This window comes from Arvicanthis niloticus, chromosome 1 (assembly GCF_011762505.2).
Source record: "Arvicanthis niloticus isolate mArvNil1 chromosome 1, mArvNil1.pat.X, whole genome shotgun sequence".
Lineage (NCBI taxonomy): Eukaryota > Metazoa > Chordata > Mammalia > Rodentia > Muridae > Arvicanthis > Arvicanthis niloticus.
In genome coordinates, this window is record NC_047658.1 from 128407457 (window position 1) to 128424877 (window position 17421).

At 35.5% G+C, this 17421-nt stretch overlaps 1 protein-coding gene across 4 annotated transcripts in view; it reads left to right on the forward strand.

Moving 5' to 3' along the window:
- LOC117711703 (aldehyde dehydrogenase 1A1) overlaps positions 1-17050 on the forward strand; it is a 135030-nt gene extending 117980 nt beyond the window's left edge. For all 4 annotated transcript variants that reach the window (XM_076918365.1, XM_076918372.1, XM_076918370.1 and 1 more), the window contains 6 exons: positions 2140-2242; positions 3778-3962; positions 8055-8219; positions 10364-10521; positions 13692-13766; positions 16484-17050. In XM_076918365.1, the coding sequence (XP_076774480.1) occupies positions 2140-2242; positions 3778-3962; positions 8055-8219; positions 10364-10521; positions 13692-13766; positions 16484-16556 (759 nt within the window). In that variant the 3' untranslated portion in view covers positions 16557-17050. The remainder of the gene's footprint in view (positions 1-2139; positions 2243-3777; positions 3963-8054; positions 8220-10363; positions 10522-13691; positions 13767-16483) is intronic.
- The last annotated feature ends 371 nt before the right edge of the window (positions 17051-17421 follow it).

A 17421-nucleotide genomic window follows, 5' to 3' on the forward strand; every position in this document is an offset into this window, starting at 1 on the left:
AACTTAATTATACTTTTTTCCCCCTCAACATTTGTTAACTGACATATATTAGAGGTCCAGAACCATTTTTAATCCACAGACAAATACATCTCTCATAGTCAGAAGCCACATACTATATAAAAAATATTTTCTAAACATTGGATACCTCTGATTCACATGGAATTCAACAGGAAGATAAATAGCTCATATTTTTGCCTTTCTCATAATCCTCTTTGGAAAACTCATGTTTTGCCTTTTTAGAGTAATGGAATGAAATTATGGGATAAAAATCATGTGATTGGTTTCTGAGAAAATTCAAGCAAGCTTCAAATTGTCTGCCTGAATTTGAAATATATATGATATCTTTATTCCTCACTCATATTTCTTTTTATTTTAATATACTATTTATTTGTTTATTTATGTATACAAACACTCTATCTGTATGTATACCTGCATGCCAGAAGAGGGTATCATATCATATTATAGATGGTTGTAATCCACCATATGATTGCTGGGACTTCAACTCAAGACCTCTGGAAGAGCAGCCAGTTAACCACTGAGTCATCTCTCTAGCCCTCCTGCACTTATATTTCTAACCAGCTTTTCTATTCATTTTTTTGTCATGTGTACCTTTAGAAAATGTGTTCTGGTCATACTACATTAACCAGGACAAAAGTTAGCTATGTTAGAAGTTTTCTACTAAACTGACTAGGGAACGCAAAATAAAAACACTTGTTATATAGAAAATCAAAATTTCTTAAATGAAAATAGTCATAAAGACTGCACTACAAAGTCTCAGCATGGTGCAACTACACCAACTTGGGAAGAGAAATAGGAGATTCACAAGGTTGAAGCCAGACTGAGTTACATGAAGATCACTCTCACAAATAAAAGACAGAACAAAAGAGAAGGAAGATGGTAGCATGAAAGACCAGCAGGGAAGCTCAATTTGAGGCAGGGCTTCCCTGTGACATTACTGCTTTTTTATTTATTTCTATTTATCTACTATCAGGAGTTAAAGTTAGAATCATAAAATTGTTAATAAAAGGGAAACTTTAATAAAAGAATTATCTTTTCCCTAATGTAGTGTAGAATAATAGCAATAATAGCAATGCAGTATCAACATAGACATTATCTCAACACTCTGATGCAAGAGAAACTTTTCATTAAAATCCAACTTGTAGAATAGCACAAGATACCCAGAGGATTAAAAATGCAAAATATGACGGGTACCTCTAGTCATCCAGGTAAAGATTTTTTTTTTCTATAGGATGTGATCTTAGTGTACAAGTTATTATAAAAGCTGGACCTAGAGATTGAAAACAAGAAGTGTTATTTAGAAAATAACCTTTAAAGAATCCAAAAGCAGCAAGTAAAATAAAATAAAATCACTGCCTTATTTTAGATGAAGGAGAGAGAATTAAAGAAGATACCAGAATAGCAAGATTCCAGCTAAGGGCAGGAAGAACAGAGCTCAGGGCCATTCTCCTTCTGTGCAATGAAATGTGTAGGAGAAACAGACGCATAGCACCAAGGAAATGAGAGCAAAAGGGTATGGCGATCCACTCACAGTGAGCATACCATGATAAACACACAGGGAAGGAGAAAAGGACAGTCTGTTGGAAAAGATTTTGCAGATACATAGGATACCATTTGGGGAATTGCAGGTGCATTTTCATGTCCTTCTTTGGGAGACCAAGAAAAAAGAATCTTGTCCACCTAGAGTCATTAGAGAAGAGCTCAAGGAAAATCTATGCCAAAAGATCTCCCCAAACAAAGGAAGTACAGAGTTCTCTGAATGTCACTAGAGGGACAAGAAGTCGATACACGAGGTGCTCAGGGGTATTTCTGATCAAACACAGAGAGGAAGTTCTGATGAACATGAAAAGTAATTCTTATCTGTCCTCTCATGAAAGTCAGTTCTCTAGGTAACTGTATCTGCTCTCTTGACCATGGGCATTTTCTTGTTTGTCTCATGTTTACATACTTGATGATGGAAGCTTTTACATCTGAAGATGCCAAATCTTGAATAGTAACATTTAATGTTTCTTCCAAATGGAATGAAATGGTGGTGCACATGTCCTATAAATTGAAAATATTAAATGAATCTATCTATACAAGAACATGCTAAGCCTCCTTCTTTGCAATGTTTGATTTCAGGTTGGCAAATTAATCAAAGAAGCTGCAGGGAAAAGCAATCTGAAGAGGGTCACCCTGGAGCTTGGAGGAAAGAGCCCTTGCATTGTGTTTGCAGATGCTGACTGTGAGTCAAGTCCTTTGTTAGCATCTTACCTTCTTCCCCCTGATGCCTGATACTGTCACACAGTCACCTAGAGTCTTACAAGTGACATTCCATCAAGGTGAAAGGAATTAACTAGAGTCTGTGGTGACTCTGTGATGCTTTACATTGTTCTATAATGTAGATAAATTAAGCACAGATATGATTTTGTCCTGGGTTGGAATAGATTGCTACTTCCCAGTGTCAATCTGAGATAGTATAAATGGTCTGCATCTAGGATCTAGGATCTGTTTATGATAATTTTTATCTTTAATTCTGTGGAGTACATGAGATACCTGGGACATTTGGATCCAGCAGGAGTCTGGCTATCAGAAATTTATTTCATATTTTCTTTCTGTCTTTACTTAATATATGAGGATAGCCAAAAGAATATTAGACCATGCTTAATTTTTTTTTTATTTCCAACTAATGTTAGTAAGTTGAAATATGTGAAATTATCATTTGGATTTGACTGCCATCCATATTTCAAATTATTCTGGTTTACTAACAAATGAAATCTTGGGTTACTTCCTAACCAGGCTAATTTTACAGAAATTTATGGTCAAGCACTCCTGTACCTGTTCTTTCAATTAGACTAAAAAAAAAAAAAAAATGCATGAAATTTCCTGTTGTCACTGTTGTAATTATTACAAAGTTTTAGAGCTTACTTTCTGTTTACCATTCAATACACGCCAAAGTTCCTAGTTTATCACTCTGGAAAATCTCCTCACTACAACTGAAGCAGTTTTAATTGGCTCACAGATTGACACCCTATTTTTACAATATTGAATAAAATCTTCCTCATTTGTAAAATTGACACATGCACACTTTTCATTTCACTAGAATCCCATATTCCCATATTCCCAACAATATCCCCTTAAAAGCCATACACACACTGTACTGCATAAACTACACAATGAGTATGTAGGTGTGTATGACACAGGCTTTAGATATATTTTGGAAGTGTCTTGCCTGGAGTAAGGTTCATATGGCCTGTGATAATTCTGAATACTAATAGGTTTTGTTGGTATTTTCAGAAAGATACATTTTTTTTCATTGATCAAATTTTATGAATTTCTTGAATTATTTAGTCAATGAATAATTCAGGTTTCATTTTTTTTATTCAGCTAAAACCTGAATCTAAAAGTAGTCATAAACATCATGATTCTTAGGAAGAGTTATAAAATTATTTGTATTGGTATTTGTTCTTATAACCAAGTCTACATTCCTAATAAGGTCTGTATTAAAGCTGTACAAGCACCTCTTTCCAGATTCTTTTCATTGTTACTATTTTTTTGTAAATAAAAAGATCATTAAGATTATTTTGTCATGAGGCTTCTAAGACTCGGGATATGTTGAATCTGTGATTCTTCTTTTTGCCATATCACCATTTTCATCTAAAAACAAATAGATTTTAAAAATTTTACTTTGATTTAGACATGTGTGAGTGTGTGCACACACGTACACATGTATGCTCTTAAAGAAATGTCTCTTCTCTAATGTAAATGTTTTTCCTGCAGTGGACATTGCTGTTGAATTTGCACACCATGGAGTATTCTACCATCAAGGCCAATGTTGTGTTGCAGCATCCCGGATTTTTGTTGAGGAGTCAATTTATGATGAGTTTGTGAGAAGGAGTGTTGAGCGAGCTAAGAAATATGTTCTTGGAAATCCTCTGACTGCAGGAATAAATCAAGGCCCTCAGGCAAGTATGCAACAAAAAGACAATCATTTCCAACACAAGAATAAAGAATCCTACTTAAAACTAATAGTAAACTTTACCTCTTAGTTATGCACTTTGCTAGTAGATATTACTCTTATCTCATTATATAAAGAGATAATTTCCAATTTATAAAAAGAAGCCATTCTGTTTTGTGTTGACCAAATTGTTTATATGTCTAGGTATAGTTTAGGAAGCATACTGAGAATTAAACATGGAAAGGTCTTAGGAGATGTCCCAGTGAGTAAAGCACTGGACATGCAAGTGTAAAGTTCAGAGTTCAAATTCCAGATCCCTCATAAAACACTGAATTGTGTGATAGCCAATATTTAACCCCAAAGTTCAGGAGATAAGGTGGGGATTTCCCAAGTCAAGGTGACTGACTATAGTCATCAAACTTATAAGTCTTAGGTTCAGAGAGACAGTTTATCTAGATAAATAGGAGTAGAAAATGATAGTAAAATGCACCTAATGTCAGCCTCTGACTTCTATACACATTGCACTGTCATGCACACCACATAAGCAAAAGAAAAATTAGCCAATATTATCAACTGTTTCCTTTCTTCGATCTGTATGCTTTTGATTCCTATTACAATTCTTAGACCTCTTGGAAATCCAAATATCGTTCTCTCATTTCTCCCTCATAATCAATCTTTCACCTCAGCCATCATTCTGTAAGTCTAAACAGGAAAGCATGCCTGAGTACTCTGCAGCATCCTCACTCTCTCTGATATACGATGTTGTAAGAGCTTCTTGAAAGTCCTATTCTGGCAAACACCTGACAAGCTTCTTCCTTTAGCTATGAAAAACCAGGCATCCCCCCAGTGGCTCTGGGTATTCTTCTGTGTCATTATATCTATTGTAAATATGAATGTCTTTGTCTTTCCCACTCAAAAGCCACCTTTTCCTCTTGCACAGCTTTTATTCATGGTCTGTTATGGCCTGTTGTTCAAGATTTTGGTCCTGTGATTCTGAGCTCACTCCTGCCTCTGGATCCTGCTCTACAACAGTGATCCTCAACCTGAGGAACTCCCCCCACATCCCCACTGGGGAGGTAGACTTTATCTGGAGACAGGTTAAGTTGTTATAACAAGGTGGGGAACTGTGGGTCTATGTGGCTCTCTAAACAGCAGGAGAACAGACACTGCTGAACAAGGCAAAGTGAACAGGAAAACTTCCCGACAAAGAGATGACTGTCCCCAAGTGCTAGTAGAGCCACTCCGGATTGGTGTGCTCTAGGGATTGGACAATGACTTTGGCATTGTCACTCTTTCACATTAAGTATGCTAAACTGTAACTCTCTGTTGAGTTAGAACCAAACCTCACTGTTGAGTTATTTAATAAATATAAATCAAATTCAATTGCCAAAGATTTGGAGGAAATTCCTACTAGGTATATCCCAAGAGAGGTCCTTGACAAAACCCACATTTTAATTGATTAGCATATGGCTTGACTTTCTGTAATTCATAGTTCATAATTTTTTTAAGAAAGGCAGCTCTGAATAAGAACAGGCAGGCACATTAGAACCTTAGAAGCAAAAGCTTGAGACAGAAAGTTTTTCTTCTCTATCCTTATGATGATTTTATTTTCTATCATAAAAAAGGTATTATGAGAAGAGAAACACACTGGGCAACCTTCACCCAGTGCATGAGATGAGTCACTGAAACTTTTTAAACAGCATTTGTGATTCATAAATATCACAATAAAACTAATTAAAGGGAAAATTAAAGCCAAATATATTTATTAGAAAAAAATCTTTACAATTATCATTTTTGTCATTTTAAAGATGACAAACAAGACATATCAGTATTAGATAATATTACATTATATAGTATATAATATTTATATATCTTATATGTAATATAGTATTTATATTGTGATATATGAGTATTCATATACACATTTTTTACTTATAAAGTAATGTTTGTATTTGTCCTTGTTGTCTCAAATACATACACAAAAGCTTAAAGTGATCAGTACTTTCATTAGAAAAAACATATGAACTTCCCTTTGCTCAATTTTCTTGCCAATTATATAGGAATAGTAGTATCACTCTTGAGGATTCCCTATATAGTGATGTCTAATAAGCTTTGTGACACAAGCAGCACATGCTTACCTCAATGTGTTGTCATAAATAGCATTAAATACTTCTATACATGATGGCAATTATATACAATAATATAAGGTAACAGTTTCACATGAAGTATAGACATTCTCTTCTTAGAAATAATTATTTATATGTCTATTCTCAATGTTTTTGTTGAGCACTAGTTTCCAGATATGGATATATGATTTCCACAGATGAACCTGTGTCTTTTAGATTATATGATGTTTTGATACATAAAATTGTGCATTTGTGAGTTCTGATAACTGAGTACTGTTATTAGTCCCATGGTTTAGCATAATATATCTCAGCCTTCTCTCTTTTTGAAGAAAATACTCAAGAACTAGATTCCCCAGGAGTATTCTCTGTTCAAAGACAGAGAAGCACTGTGAGTTGGGAAATACACCTTTAGAAAAATATGAACTGAAGAATAGTGATTTGAGGATATATCTCATATAGTTTGAAGAATAAGACAGAGAATATTTTAATGGAGATAAAACAATTTTTACTATAACTCTAAAATATCTTATTTGGACATATATGCATAACACTGCAACTTAGCCTAGCTATATCATCTAGTATGTAGTAATATCAGTGTCTTCATTTTTAAACCAACCTCTGGAAATCCACAGTAGACTACAAATAAAACGGTTATCATTGAGGAATGTACTTTCAAGTATTGCATACTAAAGGTTTGGTGGCAACAGGTTGACAATACTAAGCCAACTTTTCTAAAATAGTAACTGATAGTGGCTGTTGTTTACTCTAAATGTAGCAGCTAAGTTGAACACAATTCAAAGGCACATAATATAAGTTTTTCAGAGCCTTTGAAGACTGTGAAGATTGGCAGAATCCAAGAATATAAGAAATTCCAATTGCTAATTCAATACACAAAATAAACAAACCTGAACTGTACCCACTCTTTAGTTTCTTGGGTTTTCATTGTTCTCTCTCTCTCTCTCTCTCTCTCTCTCTCTCTCTCTCTCTCTCTCTCTGTGTGTGTGTGTGTGTGTGTGTGTGTACGCACACGTGCATACCTGCACATCTCAGCAAGTGGGTTATTAGGTGATTTTGATTTGCCAACCAGACATCTGATATCTGATTTCTTTTTCATTCTTTCTTTTTTTCTTAGTATAGAATAGAGTTTATTTGGGGGATGGAGAGGAGAGTTGAGGGAGTAGAGGCAGAGAAAGGCAGAGAGAGAGAGAGAGAGAGAGAGAGAGAGAGAGAGAGAGAGAGAGAGAGAGAGAGAGAGAGAGAGAGAAGAGGAGTAGAGGCCGGTCATGAGCATGTGGAGAGAGGGAGAGGTTAAAAAGCAAGAGAACAGAGCAAGAGCCTTTTCATTTTTTCTTATGGAACTATTATTTAAAACATAATACATCTGTGATAACTATCATATTATTTAGACAACAATTTCTTGTTAGAAGCTGAAATTCAACCTAATTAGTTGAATGGAGCAAGAACCAAGTGGTGATCGTATGTGGTATGAAAGGGCAACTGGGCCAGTAGACCTAAGAATGGGCAGATTCCATCTCTGAAGAACACAGATATACCAAAGTCAAAAGCATATCCAAGGGTCATATCCACTGGGCCTGAATCAAAGTTGTCCTTCACCATCACTCCTTTATTTCAGTGAGGACTAAGGTCCCTGACATGTGCTCAATTATTAACAAACTTCTTTCAAAAGGGAATAAATGATAAATAACTGTTGTGTAAAAGCTCCATATATTGCCGATTTCTATGTTCCCAATTTCTGTGTTTATGTAACTCTACTTAGTTTATGAATTATTAAGCTTCCTTCCTAAATTTTCACAGGAAAACAACACACCCAAGAATGATCAGAATGAACTGAACCTGTGTCCAGTGATTCAAACTGTCAGACTTAAAGTATCTTGGAGGTTGGAAGCCTTGTCTTCATTATGTGTTTATGGTTTTTATTTCTTTTCCTTTTCCCTGTGGTTTCTTTCAACTAGATTGACAAGGAACAACATGATAAAATACTTGATCTCATTGAGAGTGGGAAGAAAGAAGGAGCCAAACTGGAGTGTGGTGGAGGACGCTGGGGGAACAAAGGCTTCTTTGTCCAGCCCACAGTTTTCTCCAATGTGACCGATGAGATGCGCATTGCCAAAGAGGAGGTAATGTTTCCACATGGTTCTATTAATGGGCTCACAGTGTTCTCTCTGTGTATGAGCTGTGTGTCTCTCTAAAATCTTCAGCTCCTTGACCAACATTACCAGCAAGTGCTTGGTGACAAAGTCTTGAGTGATTGGTGATCCAAGCTAAACAGTAAGGAGTCCAAGTGTTCTGTAAAGAGTTTCTGACACAGACAGAAGTGCACAGCAGATTTTATAGGGGCTTTATTTACTGCTGTAAAGGAATAAAAATGACTTTTTCATTTATAAAAACAGGCATACATATACATATATTGTGTTACATATACCAGACACAGAACACCATATACTGAATGTATATACTCAGTTACACAAAGAATATAAACAAGTCAAACTCATATAGACAAACTGGACTGGCTTCGTAGGGGAAGTAAAGATGAGTTCTGGGGAGTGCAATCTAAGTAATATCAATAAAGATGGTACCCAGATAAACAACATATAACTAATAACTAAAATGAACTAGTTTGCAATTAATATCCCAAATAATATACATCTTGAATATGAAGACTTTTACTATATGCAGAGATATGAGCACATGCCCTAGACAATGAAAGTGTTGTGTGAAACACTATGTAAGAAGATACATAACTCAACTACACAGATTCATAATTTCCTCATTCAGTGAATTTATACTCACGTCCTTGATATAGCACAGGACCTAATAGGCTATTTTCTTTATCTCCACAATGTCAACAAATAAAAAGACAAGGGGATTATTCAGTTTTGCAAGAAGAGGAAATAAGTATACGTAACAGAATTAAATATTATGTGTGGATCATCCAACGTACTTAGGTTGTCCTCATCAATTCACCCTTCAACTACATTTGCATTTCTGTACCTCTTGGCTGATTCTTCCTTGATTAGAGCTATTGCTCTTGTAGACTATGATTAACATGCATAGAAAGAATAATAAAGCAGAAAATAATCTTCATTCCAGGAAACACTTATGTGTTATTGTAATGTACTCACTAGAATATCTTTGCTCCTTCATAATAAGAGTCTGGAGCCTACACAGTGTCAGCTAAGTTGCTGCAACCCTGAGCACACCCACTGCAGTTCTCTTCCACCTGCTTCCCATTTCCAATGCTCACAATGTTAGGCTTCTCAGTTATGTGGGCATGATGGAGTTTAGAACCCCAGGATCTGCCCTCAGTCTATAAGGAGTGGCCACTAACTGCCCCATAACACTCAAATTCATTTGGAACCGGCAAACCATATGACAACTCTGAGATTTTTGACAACCCATGTTCACATGTCTCAGGACCGTATACTAACATCCAAGAAACCCCTCTTTTATTTAATTTTGATAAACATCTTATCAAAGATACAGAGGTAAATATTTATAAGCTCATTTGTTTCTTCTAACCTGTGGGGGTGAGATATAAAGTTGTATGGGGGACTTTCCTAACTAGATTCCCACAGAAATAAAGACTGACTCATACTGGAATAATCAAGCTATGTTAAAGTCACTGCCAAGGACCTCAGGCTTTGGTTAGTGTGAGGTGGTTCCAGAGTTAGATTTCTAGTAATGAATCATTTGTTTGGTAATGGTGTATAAAATTGGGTGACAAAAGAAATAAAAATATGTGTCATGCTATACAATATTTATAATTATGAAATGATCCAAATACAGAAGAGTGGATGATATTTAAATCTACAATACACTTACATTTAAGGAGTACACACTGTTCTCAATCTGTCTATTTGTTACTCTTAGAGCCAAGGACTGCCTTCTTGGTCTTGCTGTCTGTCCTGTGTAGAATCTTGCACAATGAAGAAAACTAGGCTTAAAGTTTAAAATGTTTTCATGTATATCATGTACTTAGTGATTTGATGTTTGGTCCTTACATTTTAGACAGCTCAGTTACAGGGTCTGTGGAAAAAATGAAACACTGTCATAAAGATTGGTATATGCTCCACAGAGAATGTCACTCATGATCCCAGCCTGTTTCCATGTTCACTGTCTCTGTGGCTATCTGCTCTGATTATTACCAATAGGTCTAACATGAGAGACAGTGCCTTGTACAATGTACAAATGTACAATGTTTTCTAGGGAAACATATATTTAAAGTATACAGTTAACTCATTTTTGGTGTCGTTCTGTGTAGATATTTGGACCAGTGCAACAAATCATGAAGTTTAAGTCCATAGATGATGTGATCAAGAGAGCAAACAATACTACCTATGGTCTAGCAGCAGGACTCTTCACTAAAGACCTGGATAGGGCCATCACTGTCTCTTCTGCTCTGCAGGCCGGAGTAGTGTGGTAAGTGCAGCTGCAGTGAGATGTACCCTTCCTATATCAGCCACATGGGCAAGTGGAGTTAACCTCCTCCGGAGTTGAGTATTCATTTGAACTTATCTGACCTACTAGAAAAGTGTCTAGATTTTTAATGCCAAATTAATTTTATTTATTTTTGTCAAATTACTTGTCTAAAAACAATTTATGAATGCTTACTTTGTGCATTGTTAAGAGGTCCAAGGTAATTTCAAGGCACTTAGTACTATTTTTGAACAATGGCAGTAAAAGAAGAATTGTTTTCTTCCTGTTTAATCGCGTTAGAAGTTTTAGTGCCTCATGTATGCTGGAAGTTATTATTGTTGTTGATGTCATCATCATTTTCTATAATAAACATTAAGCCCAGTGACTCTCACATTCTAGGCAATGCTCAATCCCTCGCCCCTATCTCCAGCTTTATTATATACTTAAAATGTTAGACATGAACTGGTCACCTTCCTGCACCAGGCTCACGAGTGGTTGGGATCCCAGACAAGGTGCTATAAAGCTTTTATATTGGATTCTTACTCTAGGATATTTTTTTGTTAGAGATCTAATTTCTTTTAGAAAAGCATAACAAATTTTGAAAAGCAATTTTCTCTCACCTTAGGCCTAGTTTATTTTTTGACTTTTATAATTTACCACAGAAGAGTCTCAGGCTGTGCCTCTCACAGTGAGGCTTTGTCCAGCCTGCTCCATTCCTGGACTCTTTCCTCAGCAGCCCCTGTCTCATTAAGCCTCCCTTGCCTCAGTCCCAGCTACAGCACAAGCTATTTTCATTCTCTTGCCTAGTCCAGCTAAAGAAAATGAGGCACAGAAAAGCATCCTCAGGGACACAGCCAGGCAGTTCTGGGTCCTATTGATAGACTTGGTTTCCTTCTAGCAAAGTGAGAGTCATCAGTTAGTTACTCTTAATGTGTCAATGTATTTTTTATAGTCATCATTTAAGCTTCCTTGAAAACTACTGATTAACTCAAATCTTATCTATGATAAAACCAGGAACTTGCTAAGGTTACATAACTTATGGACACCATGCAGTGAATAGCAGAGTGAGAGCCAGGCCTCCATCACACTTAGTAAGGCCTCATATGTACATTCAGACACACAAACATACACATTAAAAATAAATGAATAAAATAAATAAGTAAATAAATACATAAATACACCTTTTACAAAAGTAGAATGGATCTGGAGAATTGGCTCAGCAGTTAAGAGAACTTGCTGATCTTTGCAGAGGACCCAAACTCAGCTCCCAGGACTCCGATTGGGCAACTCATACAACTTGGAACTGATAACCTGATGGGCCAATTCCAGGTGGCATGATGTTGTTTTTTGGCTTCTGCAGGTATCTCCCTCACAAGTGATATATGTACATAAATCCAGAAATATTTGCATGCACATACAAATAATAGAGATATTCAATGAATAATATCTATGCAAATATTCCACAATCTGAAGATATCAAAACTGAAGCACTCATGGTCTTCAGAACTTTAGATACTCAACCTGTATCATCTGAGAGCTTGACTACATGTAACCTGAATCTGGGGTAATGACTCGGCTAGCAAGAGCGAGCTTGGTGAGCAGTCATAAAAACCTGTGATCCTATTCCCTGCAGCCATGTAAAAACACTGGTGATGGCTGTAACCCCATTACTGGGAAGACAGAGGCAAGGGTTCCCTAGGAATTTGCTGGGCAGCCTATCCAACTGAATTGGTGAATTTCAGTCTCAGTGGGAAACTGTTCTTCGAAAATAAAATTGAGGGATGATCTGTCTTTTCCAGGACAAAGCCCTTGATATGTTATCCAAATATAAATAGACACATATATACATATGACAATGCCAAAAAGACTTGATCGATAGGATGTATTTATTTAAAAGGAGGGGTGGAAAAAATATATATGAACACAGTACTCCAATGAAATTCTCAAAGGATTAAAATTAACTTAAAAAATAATTTGAAAATAAATCATGAATTTTGTGTTATCCATGATGAGTACACGAATGAAATGAAAATTTAATTAATAAAATATTAAAGCTGCAATTGTAGAAGACATCCAATTTCCCTCTGGCATCCAAGTACACATGCATGCACAGAAACCCTATACTTGCATACATTCCACAACATAGGTAAACAAATGACTTAACAAATAAATACATGTAACATGATTTTGAATATAGAGACCATTACTCAAACATCTTAATAATAATATATCTTGAGACTGACTCGGCATAAATCTTGTATAGTTTTTAAACTTCCATATAATGCTATACACTTATCATTAAGCTCAAGAGTAAAAAGTTTCTTGCATCTTGTTTGGATTATTGTTATTTTCTGATACTTATTGAAATTTTAATTATAAAATAGATATGATTACTAATATAGATCTTTCCTGTAATAACCATACTAGTAAATTCAAATATGCCATTTCACATATATCTATCACCTAAAATTACTGAAGGCTTATTATGTATCATGTACTTCAAATAACATGTTTCCTGCATCATCTGACAGAGTTCAACAGCCCCATAAAATACCATTTTCTCTAATATTATAATAATTCTTTGCAGCCTGCAAAGTGAACTATAGTCAACATTCACCTCTTGCCTTGATTTTCCGCTGAGCCTCTCTTTAATTCTATGCACATTTTAATAATGTATTTCTGTATAAAACATTTAGTATTTTAATCTAATTAGAATTGCTAATTAGGTCTAATTTCTGCTAACAATTTGTGTAAGCAATATATCGACCAATTAATGAAATGTGTGGACTGTATTATGGTTCTCATTGCAACTGCTAAAGAATATTGATTTTAACCTGGTAAATACATGAGCAGAATAATACAGTGGACAAACCCCAGCCTCCAGAAAAATAAACACATCTTGACATGGCATGCTCCCTCTGTTGTAATTCAAACAAATCTTGCTTGATGACTGTTCACACTTATAGTGGTCCCATTGATTTATTTCTAGGTAATATATGTGTTTGCTTTCTGCATTGTAAGCTATAGCACTAGCTTTTTTTTAAAAATCCCAATGAGTATATTATATTGAATGCTGGAGTTTTTAAGGAGATCTCTGGTTCTTTTTAGACCCAGTTTTGGATTATGAGATGAGGAAAATATTATCTATAATGTCCTTCTCTTCTTTCTTTAAGGGTAAACTGCTATATGATGTTGTCAGCCCAGTGCCCATTTGGTGGATTCAAGATGTCTGGAAATGGTCGAGAATTGTAAGTAAAACTTTATATTACAAACATATTTTCATAAAAAAGATTGCCACTACCAGAAGAATGCTATATATTCAATACCTTATGTAAAGTATGCCTGTATTCTTCCAAGAACTTATCTTACTACATAATAACATTTTAAATTTGAAAGTATTTCTAACAGAAGGAATATACTTTATTAAGTTGTTACTATCCATAAAGGACCATGCTAACCATTCCACCTTGGTAGCTAGTTGTTGCCTACTTCTTAGGATTGCCTATGGTATAAGCGACTAGAACTCACTTGGAAAACATATTCAGAAAGTAAGGGGATGAACTGGTAATCTAGAGATTCATCTAAATAAATATAGAAACACTCTAGGTATTTTTAATATAGCATTTAAATGAATTAATGTTGCTGTGTCCCAAATTAATACGTTTCTGGTGACATCTATTTTAAAAACTGGTGCATCTATTAAAAAGACACTTGCTGCAAAATGTCTCCAGAGAATTACTGAAGTGACTATTTCTAATAAACCACAAGAATTAGATTGTACTAAAGTTAGAATTAACCTTAGTGTTTGGGAGATAGAGGCAGAAAGATCTCTGTGATTTCAAAGCCAGCATGGTCTCTGCTGCGATTTCAGGGCATCCAGAATGACATAGTGAGATAAGATATAGGCCCTGTAGAATTATACTGTGAAATCCTGTTTACAAAAAAAAAAAAAAAAAAAAAAAAAAAAAAAACCAGTTTTAAATCACATGGAAACATGGTTACCAAAATTAGAGATATGAAATTCCCAACGTGTTGAGTGGTGCCCAAGCTTTGAGTTCTGAATCTGTGATCAGTGCTGACACTGGAACAGGTTAAGTGGCCGAAATCAAGCACTCTGTAATCTACTCAGTTCTCAGTTGATTACTTAATAACATTTGGAAATGTTACAATTTCAATTACTCTCTATACTTCACGGGGTATTTTTTCTTCAGCCAAAAACAAAACAAAAGCATAACAAAACAATAGCAAAAAAACAGCAAATAAAACAAGGAGGTATTCTTAAACACTTTGTTTTAAACATCTACTCTAAAACAAGGACTAGAATGAATTTATTTTTTGTTTGACTCTAATTGTCACTTTCAGCAGCTTTCCTGAGACTTTGTTAATTTCCGGCCTCAGAAGGAAAGGTAGACATGACTTGCTCCTACTTCTCACATATTACATGGTCTGTGATGAGAAGCTTGGGCAGCACACAAACGTTTTGGTGGAAATGCAGTCACAGACCTCATTGAGGTCTAGTGCATGAGAATTAGTAGCACATGAGAAAAGTCCAGTTGATTTGGGCAGTGAAAACTCAAAAGCATGGAACTGGTAAGGCATGGAGTTCTTGAGCTAGTGAGAAGTGTAAGCAAATGTGCCTGTGATCTGTCTTGGAAACTGTACATGCACAAGATTCCAAAGACTGTCAGCCTTAATGAGACCATAACTACACATGATTCTCCAGTGGCCCTTGCAGCTCTAAATACAGTGGAAACCAACTTGGTCAAGACCATAGCTTAATTTATCTACTTCACCGAGATAAAAAAAGTTATTAAAAGACTATCTTTTAATAAAATCTAGAGAGCTGAGTAGAAACCTATTAACTACTGTAACAAAAAAACATTTTCATTGAAGTGTTCAAAAAGTATTTTCAACTTTAATATCCCACAGAATAATCAATATGAGGAGATTGTTTGTAGGGAGAATATGACATCTTCTATGTACACCGGAGAAGGACATCAGGAGCAGCATTGCTAAAGACCAAAATCTTGCTCCTCTGCAAACCTGTGTGTACATAGGTGTTTGTTGTTGAGAACAGTCCTATGTGCATGTAACTTTATGTACTCGCAAAAACAATGCAGAGTATAAATGATCCTACTTGTAAAGTCATCCACAACATGGAAAGAAACCATCATTTTTAAAATTGGTGTGGGACAAACCCCTCATTAAAAGTTAATGTTGTATATGCAGATGAAATTTTCTCAGCTGCTGTTCACTTTCAGATGACTCGATGGTTTTCCTAAGTGTGTTATAACAAATTACTTACTAGAGAAAGTCAATCCCTGCTAAAATCCCCAAAACTTGAATCAGGACAATCTTGAGTTTCTCTCCTCCCTAAAATTATATACAATCAATCTAAAATATAGAAAACTCCACCTAAAAAGATTAAATGGTTGTTTTGCCCAGAATCAAAGGATCCTGCTAAAACTACAGCTTTGGAACATCATGAATGAAAGTGGATCGTGATCATTCTCTGACTGCTCACAACTACGACTTCTGTGACTAGGCAGATGGTTCATGCAGACTCCAGTGCAGCTGGTGGCTTATCCTGCTGCTTTAATGACCATACAGTGCAACATGACCTACATCTCCCTTAGTTATTGGTCTGATAAAATCGGATAAGGTTGAGTTATGATTTGGGTTATTAGTAATATTGTCAAATAGATTGATGTAAATGATGTTTTCTGTGAAAATGAATAGGATGCATAATTATTTAAAATAAAATCCATGTTTTTTAGAAGATTGTTGTCCACTTGGAAGTGTATATGGTCAGCAACAATGTATGAACTACTGTGTATTCAGGAAATATTTTACTGTGTACCTGGTCAGATAAGTAAGAAAAACGTGCACCAAATCATCAGGGATTATATTTGATTTACACTGCAGTACACCATCATATTTATTGGCAATTTTCTTCCCTCTGTAGGGGTGAACATGGTCTTTATGAATACACTGAGCTCAAGACAGTCGCAATGAAGATATCTCAGAAGAACTCCTAAAGAAGGCAGCAGAGTGAAGAGAAACTCTCAGCAGTGGCTACACGTCTCCTATAGTAACCAGCAGAGTGGTGTTTTACTATAATTTCTTCTTCAGTTGATTTCTTAAACAAAAGGAACTCATCAGTTACTGTTACTCATAGAAAACACGTGGCTTAATCTGACAGAATCATTCAGCTTCTAATATGTGACCCCAATTCTTACCCAAGAATAAAAGGATAGACTTAGGTGCAAGCTCTCTATAACTCTGTCATGACTAGGTGCTTTCTATTGTAGCTACTTATCTAAATTACTCATTTGATGAGGAGGATGAGTTGTGATTTAAGTTGTGTCTCTCAGTGACTCCTTGAAGTACTCACCATGCATAATAACTGCAGAGTCAGCTGCTCTGTTCCCCAGGTGTTGTGAAATATTATCTAGAATGTTATGCCTGCTTGTCAAATGAAATGCCTAGCTGTAATTAGAATGCAAAGCTTAATAAAGGCACCCTTGCATGATTCTGTTGGTCTATAATTATTTGAAAAATCACCTCGGGTTATGGTAATAAACTCTGCTGGTCACTCAAAAGCACTATTAAATTCAGTGAATACGTGCATTTCAAGAAAAAAAATTCTATCTACTCCTCCTCTATGGGGTTGGGAAAATGTACTTTTAGAGTGATCCTTAGAATAATTGGTGTACATTTGAGTAACTGATTTGCATTACTGAATTCCTTCAAGGTCTGAGAAGATGTGCTATAAACTATAACCCTTGATAACTGTTATCTCAAGATGGTTCACTTCAGGAAAACAAAAACATATTTTTTAGGGGGAGGTGTTGTTTCCCTAATTGGTTCTTGATTTGGTCAATAAAGAAGGAGGGAGCTTGA